This window comes from Conger conger, chromosome 5, assembly GCF_963514075.1.
Source record: "Conger conger chromosome 5, fConCon1.1, whole genome shotgun sequence".
Classification (NCBI taxonomy): Eukaryota; Metazoa; Chordata; class Actinopteri; order Anguilliformes; family Congridae; genus Conger; species Conger conger.
The window spans coordinates 18,757,326-18,770,311 of record NC_083764.1 but is presented as its reverse complement, the minus strand read 5'-3'; the positions used below and the strand labels follow the sequence as shown (position 1 = coordinate 18,770,311).

The 12,986-nt window shown below is 43.4% G+C and overlaps 2 protein-coding genes across 3 annotated transcripts; one reads left to right on the top strand and one right to left on the bottom strand.

Annotated features, from left to right (window-relative positions):
* Positions 1–591: 591 nt before the first annotated feature.
* Positions 592–4,641, bottom strand: itgb1bp1 (integrin beta 1 binding protein 1). Of its 2 annotated transcripts, none has more exons than XM_061241305.1 (7): positions 4,510–4,641; positions 3,355–3,493; positions 3,097–3,175; positions 2,695–2,825; positions 2,060–2,152; positions 1,062–1,211; positions 592–744 (listed from the first exon to the last, which is right to left on the bottom strand). In XM_061241305.1, the coding sequence occupies exons 2-7, from the start codon at positions 3,424–3,426 to the stop codon at positions 670–672; spliced, it is 600 nt and encodes a 199-aa protein (XP_061097289.1). In that variant the 5' UTR covers positions 3,427–3,493; positions 4,510–4,641; the 3' UTR covers positions 592–669. The 2 variants fall into 2 exon arrangements, with proteins under 2 accessions (XP_061097289.1, XP_061097288.1); XM_061241304.1 differs by lacking the exon at positions 4,510–4,641 and adding an exon at positions 3,896–4,278.
* Positions 4,642–5,163: 522 nt separating this feature from the next.
* cpsf3 (cleavage and polyadenylation specific factor 3) lies at positions 5,164–12,751 on the top strand. The gene is made up of 18 exons (XM_061242403.1): positions 5,164–5,355; positions 5,769–5,832; positions 5,917–6,014; positions 6,110–6,238; positions 6,383–6,560; positions 6,867–6,956; positions 7,382–7,532; positions 7,898–8,073; positions 8,184–8,342; positions 8,898–9,044; positions 9,445–9,597; positions 10,088–10,196; positions 10,300–10,398; positions 10,732–10,826; positions 10,984–11,071; positions 11,511–11,577; positions 11,805–11,901; positions 12,402–12,751. The coding sequence occupies exons 1-18, from the start codon at positions 5,285–5,287 to the stop codon at positions 12,501–12,503; spliced, it is 2,073 nt and encodes a 690-aa protein (XP_061098387.1). The 5' UTR covers positions 5,164–5,284; the 3' UTR covers positions 12,504–12,751.
* The last annotated feature ends 235 nt before the right edge of the window (positions 12,752–12,986 follow it).

The following is a 12,986-nucleotide window of genomic DNA, read 5'->3' as shown; positions in this document are numbered from 1 at the left end:
CATATCTGATCCATCCCATCTGGACCAATGAGTTGGGTATGTAAGAATAGAGGTAATAGGGTATAGGGATATCCAAGTCCACCTGTTCCCCATAATGCACTGGGCGTGAAATACGAAAAGGGGTTCGTTCCAGCATGAGTGTTTACCAATCAGAAGCGGTCTTTTCATCATGTGACCCATCTTTAACTTTTAAGTTGATGGTTAACAATGCTTACTGCGATCTTCGTGTTTGCGTCCATGGTAATTGGCGGGGCGGATGATGACATCAGCACACACAAAGACTGATTGCGTCCCGTCAGAACCCGTCAGAAGTAAGAAGTTGGGTCATGTGCTTAAGCGACCGCTTCTCTTTGACAGCATCTTTGTGCTCTGTGATGTACCACTGTGTTATCCTTCCATTCAGAGTTAATGGGAGTCTGCTGCAGGTCCAAGGCAGCCAATAAGCAGCCAACTGTTCCTCCAGAAAGCTTAGAAATAGCAGGTAGCACTCATACATATCTACACAAACCACGTGCACTTCATTAAAAAAGTAGATTAAAAAAGTCCTTGTGCATGGTGATGGTTAACCCCCCCTCCCCCCCCCCTCCCCACATGGCTCAGTTGATGGTGGTCGTGCAATGTATGCTGGGTACCGGCCTGGCTCACAGCAGAATCTCCTCAAAGCTGGCCTCAGGACTTGGTGTCTGACGCCAGTGCAGAGTCGAAGGCTGCAGACAGCACCTTGCAGATGGCCTGTGCTTGCTCCTGAGGCAGAGAGACACAGGTCAGCCTGGATTTGTGTGTTCCAGGCCCATTCCGTTTACAAATTGCGTGTTTGTGTGTGTGTGTGTGTGTGTGTGTGTGAGTGTGTGTGTGTGTGTGTGTGTGTGTGTGTGTGTGTGTGTGATTGTGTGTGTGTATGTGTGTGTGTGTGTGTGTGTGTGTGTGTGTGTGTGTGTGTGATTGTGTGTGTGTATGTGTGTGTATGTGTGTGTGTGTGTGTGATTGTGTGTGTGTATGTGTGTGTGTGTGTGTGTGATTGTGTGTGTGTGTATGTGTGTGTGTGTGTGTGTCACACTCACGGCGCTGCTGCACTGGTAGACCCAGATGCTGCATTCCTGCTGCTCAGGGTCGGTGGTCTTCAGTGCTACCAGGTTCCTGCCAGCTCCTAGCCCATCTTCATAACACAGCATGCGGACCACTAGGTAGAGAGGGTGCCTCTGCAGCACCTCCTATAGGCCAGAAGAAATTGGTCACGTTCTTTGTCACTGTTTTTACTCCACAGTTTGGAATCACCACAGTAGCAGCTGTAACCATCACTGTAATGTCTGTGAATTCAAGAGGACAAGGACTAGGCTGCAAAACCCAAATGTGCATGAAGTCAGTTGGACACTTCTTTTTTACTCTACGATCTGATATCTGAAACACCCAGCTACAACTACTACTAGAGGACATGACCTCTCCTTAGTACTATTATTTATACTGTACCTTCAGTACTTTGTATCATGCACTCACTGAGCACTTTATTAGTAACACCTGTACACCTACTTATTCATGCGATTGTTTAATCAGTCAATCATGTGGCAGCAGTGCAATGCATAAAATCATGCAGATATGGGTCAGGAGCTTCAGTCACATCAACCATCAGAATTTCACGCACAACATGATGATGTGGAAAAGGGTAGTTCTGCTGGCAAAAATGGCTTGTTAATGATAGAGTTCAGATAAGAAGGGCCAGACTGGTCAAAGCTGACAGTAACGCAAATAACCACACATTACAACAGTGGTATGCAGAAGAACATCTCTGAACACACAATGCGTCAAACCTCTAAATGGATAGGCTACACCAGACTCACTAAGTTAAAAAAAATAGGTCTATTAAATACCTAATAAAGTGCTCACTAAGTGTATATTCAGTTATTTAAAATCAGGATCTTAATATTCCTCTATATAAGAAGACCAGTATGAGACTGTGAAAAGACTGGAGCTCTCTACCTCTCTAAGCCACATTCAGAAGAACCTCTGATAGATGTTCCTCACTCTATGAACCTGTAGTGACAGTGCCGGTGTAGAGACTTACACACTGGTCAGAAGAAGCCACCCTGATTCCGTACTTGGACACTGCAAGGAACATCTCCTCATCCACAGCCACAAACGGTAGCTTTCCTTCTTGCTTTGAGGAGGAGCAGAAATTTCCAGATTTTATTCAATGGGAGACAAAGCTGGCAAAAATGCAATTGTAGAACTGTAGAAGTTGCAAAACAGGGATTACGCTGAATAGGCATTTGTGCAAACTGAAAACGAATAGAACACAAATTATTAAATTATTAAATTATATATCTGTAGTTTTCTTTTACATTTCAGTTCAGGCTAGAGAAATCTGCTAAATCAGGGGTGCACGTTTAGGGCTGATCCATATCAGAATTTTGTGGCAAAGAACTAAACCAGCATTGAAGGAAATACCAACATATACACTAGCTCTCAAGGAGTGGAGTTCTGCTACCCTTTACTAAATGAATGAACAAATTAATAGCAGCTCAGTATACTGTATCGACCAGCAGTATTTTCCCCATTCACAGATAAACACTCATTTTTAATGTCTTAATTTATTACAGAATAAATTGTCAAAATTTGCATTAATAAGCATTCAGATTAAGCCGTTTTAATTTGACAATTTCATCTTTCATATTTAATGTTGTAAGTCTCGGCCCTCACCTGTGCTTTGTCTAGATAGCCAATCAAGTCTGGGGGCTCCAGCAGGGTCTTGCACATCTCGAACGGCAGCTTCTCTATGGATCCCAGATACTTCACCTTGAACTCGGCACATGTGTCCAAGGTGCTGTTGCCTGGGGTTGAGGTGAGAAGCCACAAGAGATCATTACCTGAGCAACTATGCTCTTTACCAGAATTATACTTTACAGAGACAGCCTAACTTGCCAACATGAATCCCTATTATTTAATATATTTTTGTTATAGATCATGAAAATACATTAGGCATTCCACATCAAAACTGCTGTAAAATACTGGGAAACAAGACCATAAACTGTTAACACACTGAACCAAGAGGCAGAACTGGGCATTACTGCGGTTTGAAGTTCTTAGGCACACAGTACTGACCTGAGCTCTTAGTAGAGTCGGTGTCAAGACTGGCAACCGTGCTGGACCTGGATAGGCCGCCCAAACTCGAGTCTACAGACTAAAACATGGACGGGACAAAAAACATGGGCAATGATATGGAGAGTTAGCCATTTTGGATGTATATAGTATATGCCTCTACACTGTCATCGATTATATATATATATATATATATATATATATATAACATGTTCACTGCTGTGTGCTTACACCCTGCTGGTATAGTCTGAAAGCTCCCACCTTGCTCTTGGTGCTGATCTCACTGCTCTGTGAGCTGCTGCTGCTGTGCCGCTTCTTCACCTTCCGGAACATTCTTCACCATGACGACGGACACTTCAGCTCTCCAGTAAGGGGCAGAATCTTGTAGACAATCTGGAACCTTAAATGCCACCCCAAGCAGGAGTTACAAACACTAATATCTGAACTGGTGCAAGTACAGGTAAGGAGCAGGGTTTGAAAATATGGACAGTAGCCTGGCACAAAGATGAATAGCCTATACATCTCCAGCTGCCAGAGATATATCCTGTGATTAGATCTAGCAAGTGGCACCAAATCTAGAGGAATTTAGAAGCTAAGTGACATACAGTATATTCATATTTCTTTTTTCAAGCAATCTATTAAAAGCAATTATTATATATGTCATTACAACATGCCAACAAAAAGAAACGTGGAGGATAGTTTAGTGACTGCTCTGGTAGCTGCAAAGTAGTATTCTTGCCTTGTTTCTGTGTGTGCAATGTTTATTTTCAAATAGTTTATGGTTACATATTAATGCACTCACATAAGTCCTTGTATCATAAACATGCAACAACAAATGGCAGTGCAGGCAGTGGCGTATGTTGGTGGTCCCCGACTGCAATGAGTTTAGCAACAGTCAGCATTTCTACGAGCCCAGCCACCCCCGCCTACAGCTTTGGACTCCACTGACTTTTGGTCCTCATCAGGTTCGCTTTAACTGTCAGCAAAGACCGACTGCCGGAAAGTAACTGGCAAGCAAACTAATATACTTACGAGGCTTATGCATACGTCAGGGTTAACAGTGCGTTTAACTTAAATGTGCCTAAATAGCTAGCTTGCTGTAGTGTCAAACGTTTCCGAAATACCCACGACGCATACTAGCACACAATGTCTCGCGCTTGCTCCAAACACTCCTGTGCTAGGACTTGTGTTCACTGATCCCCATTGTCGCGAACTTGTTAATTAGCTAAACATCCGAAACGCGAGTAACGGAAACCCGTTGCTAGGCTAAACACTCCACCCCACCCACTACTTTTATTCCTTTGAAAATCCACACATCCCCTTGATTCATTGCCGTAAAAAGTAATCCGCTTTCCGGACGCTTCATTTCATAAAATGATAACAGGGGGCAGTTTGACAATCTCACTCAGGGCATACCTCTTTATGTTTTCGCTTTGTATCAGTTTATGGCTGTAACTGAGGTGTAAGTCCAGCCAAGCGACAGTATCCGGTTCTTTTCTGTTTTGGCGAGACTCGCTTTCATGCACTTCACTTCCTTTGCAGCTCCACCTCCACTGTTTAAAGGAGACGCAGCCAAACCAAAAGTTACCAGAAGTTGTTTGAAACGCATTCCAAAATTATTCCAGTAAGGTTTGCTACACTAATTTTCTATACAGTACTATATGAAGCTTCTTCTTAAGACCCGGTCATTCATTCCCCCTGTCTGATGAGTCTCTGATAGGCTATTAATCTCACGTAATCTACAATGCTGAAACCAACACTGCAGGCGACATTCAAGAAAGATAAAAATTATGATTTAGATAATTAAATATTTTTACTAACATTATTTTGAATGTATTTTGTATATGTTGGGTCTCAGGAGGATCTTGAAGCATATAGTCTCAAAGTAACACATAAAGGAAGATAATATAGACATAATCTGTGAGCATATGTCTTAAAGTATTATGGAATAAATAAATAAAAACGAAAAACACAAATAAAATACAAAATGTAAAAATGGCATTGATTTAATCCAGTGTCATCTCAGAACTAGTTATATCTGCAACACTTGTTTCCTCGTCGACCGTATGTCTTTTGAGGGACCGGAAGTTTGTCCTTTGAACTTCAGTCAATGGGGTTTAGTTTTGAGTTAAGCAATGTGTGATTTTGTGTAGGTTTAGTATATAAAATACATGTGTTTTAGCTACACAACATGGCTGCAAAGCGTAAAGCTGATATTTTAGTCCCTGCAGAGGAAAGCGACCAGTTACTTATCAGACCTCTGTAAGTTTCCCCTGCGTATTCTCTTTGAAAAGAGAATGAATTACGTTAAGCGATTGACTGGTAGCTAGCTAGCTACATACCAATGTTTTGTGCAAACTGATCGGTGACTAGTTTGTAGAGAATTATTAAATTAAGCAGTTTTTAAAAAGTTGAAAACGTCTGTGCTAGCTAACTAATTGTATGGGAGGGTGGCTTTCTTTCTGAAAGCTAGGTGACATTAGCCGGTTAGATAAATCCTGCGTTTATGAAGTTTAGTTCGTCATGGGAATTAACGCGCACTTTTGTTAACATATCTAGTTGCATTACATTAGAGATGGCAAATCAGCCTTTACACCAGTCAGTCATATTTACTGTGAACATTTCTAGCGCTGGTAAATTGGGGTTGCGCTCTTCTCTGATTCCTTTACTGACAGTGGAGCCGGACAGGAGGTCGGAAGGTCATGCATCATCTTGGAATTCAAGGGACGCAAAATAATGGTAGGCACTGTACTCGAAGAATAATTCTCGCTCACGCTCAATGTATTTCAGTCTTGTGAAACCCCTTATTGTTGATCTCTGCAGCTGGACTGTGGCATCCACCCGGGACTGGAAGGCATGGATGCTCTTCCCTACATAGACTTGATAGATCCGGCCGAGATCGATCTGCTTCTCATCAGCCAGTAAGTGTCATTTGTGCTTGCCATCATTCGTTGCATGGCGCAAGCACTGGATCGTGAAGGCTGACCAAGGTTTTGTTATCCCCGTTGTTTTGCAGTTTTCATTTGGATCACTGTGGTGCTTTACCGTGGTTTCTTCAGAAGACCAGCTTCAAAGGGAGGACTTTTATGACACACGCTACTAAAGCCATCTATCGCTGGCTTTTATCAGATTATGTGAAAGTCAGGTAGGTGCATGGTTTTTTTAAGTGTTTTGCTTTTGAAATGTATTACAATTTCTCAGGCATGCCAAAGGTAAACAGCATAGGAGTTGTCAGTGTAACACTGTTAATGCCTAATATGACCATGATGTTTGACTCCTCTGCTTGCAGTAACATTTCAGCAGACGACATGCTCTACACCGAGACAGATCTGGAAGAAAGCATGGACAAGATCGAGACGATCAACTTCCATGAAGTGAAGGAGGTGGCCGGCATTAAGTTCTGGTGCTACCACGCAGGCCATGTGCTGGGGGCGGCCATGTTCATGATCGAGATCGCCGGAGTGAAAGTGAGCCCAAGAGATCATGTCATATATGGGGTTGTAGTAATGTAGTGCCTCAGAATAAACGTTGCTACTACTATTATTAATATCATAATGATATTACTGTCATAATATAATACAATACAATCATGTTTTAGCGTTATTAACAGGCTTTAACTACTATTTGCACTACCGGGTCAGATGCGACTTCCATTTTGTTGTCCTAGTACTTGTACTGTGTGCAGTGACCATAAAGATTATTCTGATTCTGAAGTGTGGTCTCTCTGTTCTCCACCTCCCTCTTCCTGTTTATCCCTCCACCCCTTTCCACAGCTTCTCTACACCGGGGACTTCTCCCGCCAGGAGGATAGACATTTAATGGCAGCAGAGATCCCCAGCGTCAAGCCTGATATCCTCATCATTGTAAGTGATGCACAGCTATGATGGATTTAAAGAGTACTGCCAGATGTGGATGTTTTGGGAGGGAGTCTTGCATTCAAAAGCACTATGCTGTGTTGAGACATTTGTTGTTGTCCGTGCTCTTGATATATTTGCAACCTTGGTGTGAATGTAGGGCCCTGTAGATGCAATAAATTGCTAAATATGTCATAGGTATATTGTTCAAATTGTAAGGTTTTAAACTTTATGCCATTGAAAATAACTGTTTTGTTGGGTTGTACTACATTTAGGCATGGTTGTCAAATTAGTTGGTTAGTTTCATAATAATACCATGTTGAGGTAAGCAATACAGGGATTAAATGTTCTTGTTTATGTATGGTTTGAGGGGTTATCGTTCCTATTAGTTTGCAGAGGTTGGCTATAAGCCTGGTCGTGTCTTGTTTTCCCAGGAGTCTACATACGGCACGCACATCCACGAGAAGAGGGAGGAAAGGGAGGCTCGTTTCTGCAACACGGTCCATGACATAGTGAACCGGGAAGGCCGCTGTCTGATCCCCGTGTTCGCCCTGGGGAGAGCCCAGGAACTGCTGCTCATTCTGGGTAAAGAAATGCACTGCCAGTGGCGTGAAATCTCTTTGGTGCTCCCTGTCATTGGGCTAGCACTTGCAGTTTTCCACATAGGGTAGTCTCAACACTTCTGCTACTACTACTTTCGGAGTTAAGAGAAGATGCGAAATGCAATTTGATTAAATAATTTTTGTTGCTCATTTTAGTTGCACAATCAATGTTTTGAATGGATTATAAATGTTTTTTTCATTTGGCACTAGCATTCTTTTTAATCATCCTTACCTCAAATTCATAAGTTCAAATGCATAGGTGCAATATTCAGTGTGTACTGTACAGAAATATACTGTACATTACATGGATCTGGAGTCAGGGTAGAACTGCCTTCATTCCATTCACAGATGAGTACTGGCAGAACCACCCAGAGCTCCACGACATCCCCATCTACTACGCCTCGTCTCTGGCTAAGAAGTGCATGGCGGTGTACCAGACCTACGTCAACGCCATGAACGACAAAATCCGCAAGGCCATCAACATCAACAACCCTTTCGTCTTCAAGCACATCAGCAACCTCAAGGTAGGCACGGTCGTTTCTGTTCCCCCGCGGTCTGAAAATGATTTCCTTCTGCCAGGCGCAAGGCAGTGACGGGTCTGGAGGTTCTATATCTGTTTCTCCCTCCTCCCCAGAGCATGGACCACTTTGACGACATCGGCCCCAGCGTGGTGATGGCGTCTCCGGGGATGATGCAGAGCGGGTTGTCCCGGGAGCTGTTTGAGAGCTGGTGCACTGATAAGAGGAATGGCGTCATCATCGCCGGGTACTGTGTTGAGGGAACCCTCGCCAAGGTGAGCTAGATCAGGCCTCTGCATTTTAGAAGGACAGCAATGCTACATATGTGTTTGAATGCCTCTCTAATCTATGGCTATTTTGCAGTGCATTGCATAGATGTATATTAGCTAATTATAGAACTTTATAACTAGGTCAAAGGTCACAGCAGCAGCAGTAACCCATGAGACTGAGTTAAGTAAGAACCATGATTGTACGGTCTTCATGGAAAAAGTGTGGAGTATGGGCTAATACCAATGGTATAAGATGCCCCCAATATCATATATGCATACAAGTTAAATGAAAACAGTACAAATTTGTTGTACACTTCATTGTTGAATGAAGAACTGAGAAAAGGGGAGAGTTAAGTTGATGCTGCTGCTCATGCTTTTTGATTGGACATTTTGGATTAATTTCCTTTGTGGGAGCTGCAAATGACTACAACTCTTTCACACCGCCCGACCTTCCAGTACTGTACGTATGACACATTGCTGTCGTGTGGGTCTTCACATTGGTGTGACCTCATAATGTGACCGTGAGACGATGTCATTGGACGGCGTGTGTGTTCCACGCAGCACATCATGTCTGAACCGGAGGAGATCACCACCATGTCAGGGCAGAAGCTCCAGCTGAAGATGTCCGTAGACTACATCTCCTTCTCTGCGCACACAGACTATCAGCAGACCAGCGAGTTCATCCGTGCCCTGAAGCCTCCGCACGTGGTAACTGCCCCTGTGGTCCTCTTTTTCCCCTGAAAATCATAATAATAATAATTAATAATAATAATAAATGGTTATTGTGCGGCATCTCGTGACGTAGCCTGTAGAGCACCATCCACATGCTCATTTCGTGCTGCGATGTCGCCGGTTCGAATCGCGACTTTTGTCGCCCGTCTCTCCCTCCCCATTGCTATCTCTCTACACTGCGCTGTCTAAGAAAGCTGAAAAGGCCTTTATAATTTATAATGGTTTTTATTATTATTTTCTTAAATGTGATTCTTGCACATTTACAACTAGTAGGTTTGAGTAAGTCTGAACAGAACCCGTCCCAACTTGTTCAGAAAGACAGTGTAAGTAGTGTGCAGATGTATTGTGTTAATTTAACTGGTGTCCGCCGTGGCAGATCCTGGTGCACGGGGAGCAGAACGAGATGGCCCGTCTGAAGGCAGCGCTCATCCGGGAGTACGAGGACAACGACGAGGTCCACATCGAGGTGCACAACCCCCGCAACACGGAGGCCGTGACCCTCAACTTCAGGGGAGAGAAGCTGGCCAAGGTGAGCGCTCTCCGGGGGCAATCCGCCATCTCCAGATTCTCCACCTTTAAAACTGGAAAATGTCCAAGCCGACCCAGGATCAGTATTAAGGGACAATGATGATGTATACCCTCAACTGAAACTGATCCAGAAATTGGGTCACGGCAGAGCAGGAATAGTTTGTCTCAGCCTCTGGTGAAAATATGGGGGTTCTGTCTGGTTGTCCTTTTCAGATGGAAGGCTGTTTTTAAAATATAATTATATTTTATGATATGTAAATTATTTATTTAAAATTATGATTATTGTACTATAACTGCTGCATTACTACATTTCTGATATTACATTATTGGCATTTGGCAGACGCTCTTATCACATTCTCTGATCTGATCTGAGACGTGAATGTGGATTGGATATCAGCCAATGCAGTAATGGTGTGTGTGTTTGTACGTGCATGTGTCTGTGCTTGCATACGTGTGTGTATACTTGCTGTATTTTCTGGTTTCTTTTGTAGGTGATGGGCTCCCTGGCTGATAAGAAGTGTGCGCAGGGCCAGAGAGTGTCTGGCATTCTGGTGAAGCGTAATTTCAGCTACCATATCCTCACCCCCTCTGATCTGTCAAGTAAGCGCTTTACCAGGCCTGGGTCTTTGCTAAAGATGTGTTGGTTTCGGCCCTCACGAGAATGAGCTCTGACCCCCTGTCCCCCTCTCTCACTGTCCCTCAGATTACACAGACCTGGCCATGAGCACGGTGAAGCAGACCCAGGCTATTCCATTCACTGGCCCCATCTCCCTGCTGGTCAACCAGCTGCGCAGTTTGGCTGGTGGGTAATCGCCACAACAACAGTATTACCATGTTAATATACACTAACAATAAAACCCCCTACTGGAATTTCAATATAGATGACTGCTGTAGGTCCTTTTGTGGCTGTTTCTGTTCTCCTGCTGTGAAGTTTGTTAGTAGTGGGTTATTTTGCCCGTTAAAGAGTTAACATCGCTCCCTCAGTGTACTTGCATGTCAGAGTGTTTGTGATGTTAAATGTTGCGTTATGCAAAGTTGTGATATTCTCTTCATCGGTCTTGATGGAAATAAGCTGCTCTGTTCTCTGTGCTTTAGCATGACTAAGGTGCTGATATCTATGCATGCTCTTCTACAGGAGATGTGGAGGAGTTGGACAATACAGAGAAGACCACCCTGAAAATCTTCAAGAACATCACACTGGTTCATGAAGTCGGAATGGTCATGCTGGAGGTGAGGTGTCCTTCCGTCGTGTCTATTTAAAACATTTTTTTCTCCAAATGGTGAAGGTCATCGCCTGAACATTTTATGCAGCCACAAATGGAGCAGTAGTTCAAAATGGCTGCCGATGAAAAGGCAGATTAATTCATCTGTGCATTTTATCTTGCAGTGGGTCGCCAACCCTCTGAATGACATGTATGCTGATGCTGTCACCACTGTGGTACTGGAAGTTCAGTCCAACCCAAAAGCCCAGAAAGGTCAGGACAGCGACCTTCAAATACGTTCTATAAGTTTACTCTCTGGCTACCTTCAGGTGCTAAAGATGATCGTACATTAATGTTCCGCCTTCAGAAATCTATAAATGACAACTTCCAACTACCAGAAAAAGTTGGAACATTGATGATAAAGATAATTACTAGATGGAAGTTGGCTTGGTGAGTGACATGTACTGTGAGGGGCGGCCTGTAACGTAGTGGTTAAGGTAAATGACTGGGACACGCAAGGTCGGTGTAGCCACAATAAGATCCGCACAGCCGTTGGGCCCTTGAGCAAGGCCCTTAAACCTCCATTGCTCCAGGGGAGGATTGTCTCCTGCTTAGTCTAATCAATTGTACGTCACTCTGGATAAGAGCGTCTGCCAAATGCCAATAATGAAATGTAATGTACTCTGAGCTCAGCTATTTCTTCCCTTCACAGCCATGAGCTTCAATGAAGAGGCAATGGACATGGACGTTTACCGGAAGAGGCTAGAACTGATGCTGCAGTAAGTTCAACTACCAGTGTTTTTTTATTAGCCTAATTATGAATGGGAAAACATATGGTTGGATTTTCTAAATGGTGATAAAGGGACTGGGTATATGGATCAGAGCTGCTGTGTGTACCACCTTAATTAACATATAGTGAAAGGAATTGCACAGGAGTGTAATTTTATCATTTTAATTATGTAATTTATAATTATCATTTTATTAACTTTCTCTCATTTCACCCCAGAGACATGTTCGGAGAAGACTGTGTGGATTTCAAAGATGAGAAGAACATTTCCGTGACGGTAGACGGGAAGACGGCCTACATCTGCCTGGAAACTCGGGTGAGCCACCTGTCCTGACACATCCCCGTCCATCTTTGCCCGAGATTTAGTTTTTCATGAGCCAAAAATGCTGTACGTTTACAAACACGCCTTTTGGCATGACAGAATGCATGAGTACCACTCCAAACAGACAACCCAGTAACAATCGGTGCTTCACCAACTTGCACTCAGTGATGTTCTCACGTCTTTTCTAGGTAGCAACTGCAATGGTCTTCTTCAGGTGGCAAAATGTTATTTCACGGGGGGAGTCAGTACAAATGTGTAATGCGCGGTATCCATTTTGCACCAGAATGCTTAGCATTAAGATGAGGCGGAGAGAGTATTCGATATCAAAGCAACGTAATGTGGGAACTATCCTATAACAAAATATTTATTATTCAGTTCTATAACCGTACTACCAGAATGCTTAAGATCCCTACTCTCCGGTCACTGCATACCTTTCAGTCCTGAGTTTCAGAGGATCTCATGCCACATTGATGAGCACCATTACTTCCCCACAGGCAGTGGATTATGAGGAAGGAAGTGCTGATGACGAGTCTCTGAAAGAGATGGTGGAGCTGGCCGTCCAACGACTCTATGATGCCCTTAACCCTTCACTCTGAGGAACTCCAGGTCCCAGAAAACCCAGCTCCTGGCCCCCAGGGCCTCTGTTCTAATGCTGAACAGAAGTTAATGTAAAAATAAGCTCTTTGATTAGGTTGTTCTGGAACATTCTCTGTACGCTGTGAAAGGAATCCCAAGTGTTCAAGGCGAATTTTGCTTTTGTACGGTATTTGTGTAAATCTTGACCTTGTATTTCTAGTATGTGAATGTAATAAATGAGCATTCATAAAGTCTTGAGTACTTTTAATCTTGCAGCATTTGTTCCTTTTGTTTCGCATTGACCGTAATAGTCCATTCAGTTGGACTTTTTTGCACTGTGAACAGATTTTTTTACATTACATTATTGGCATTTGGCAGACGCTTTTATCCAGACCGACGTACAGTTGATTAGACTAAGCAGGAGACAATCCTCCCCTGGAGCAATGCAGGGTTACGGGCCTTGCTCAAGGGCCCAACGGCTGTGCGGATCTTATTGTGACTAC

What these genes read in the sequence shown, in the direction of transcription:
- itgb1bp1 (XM_061241305.1), bottom strand. Translation starts at nt 3,426, where the DNA reads ATGTTCCGGAAGGTGAAGAAGCGGCACAGCAGCAGCAGCTCACAGAGC. An exon ending in GCTATCTAGACAAAGCACAG is followed by an intron (nt 2,153 to 2,694) that starts GTGAGGGCCGAG and finishes TCCTCCTCAAAG; the next exon opens with CAAGAAGGAAAGCTACCGTT. An exon ending in TCTACCAGTGCAGCAGCGCC is followed by an intron (nt 745 to 1,061) that starts GTGAGTGTGACA and finishes TCTCTGCCTCAG; the next exon opens with GAGCAAGCACAGGCCATCTG.
- cpsf3 (XM_061242403.1), top strand. Translation starts at nt 5,285, where the DNA reads ATGGCTGCAAAGCGTAAAGCTGATATTTTAGTCCCTGCAGAGGAAAGC. An exon ending in GATCTGCTTCTCATCAGCCA is followed by an intron (nt 6,015 to 6,109) that starts GTAAGTGTCATT and finishes GTTGTTTTGCAG; the next exon opens with TTTTCATTTGGATCACTGTG. An exon ending in TCGGAATGGTCATGCTGGAG is followed by an intron (nt 10,827 to 10,983) that starts GTGAGGTGTCCT and finishes TTTATCTTGCAG; the next exon opens with TGGGTCGCCAACCCTCTGAA.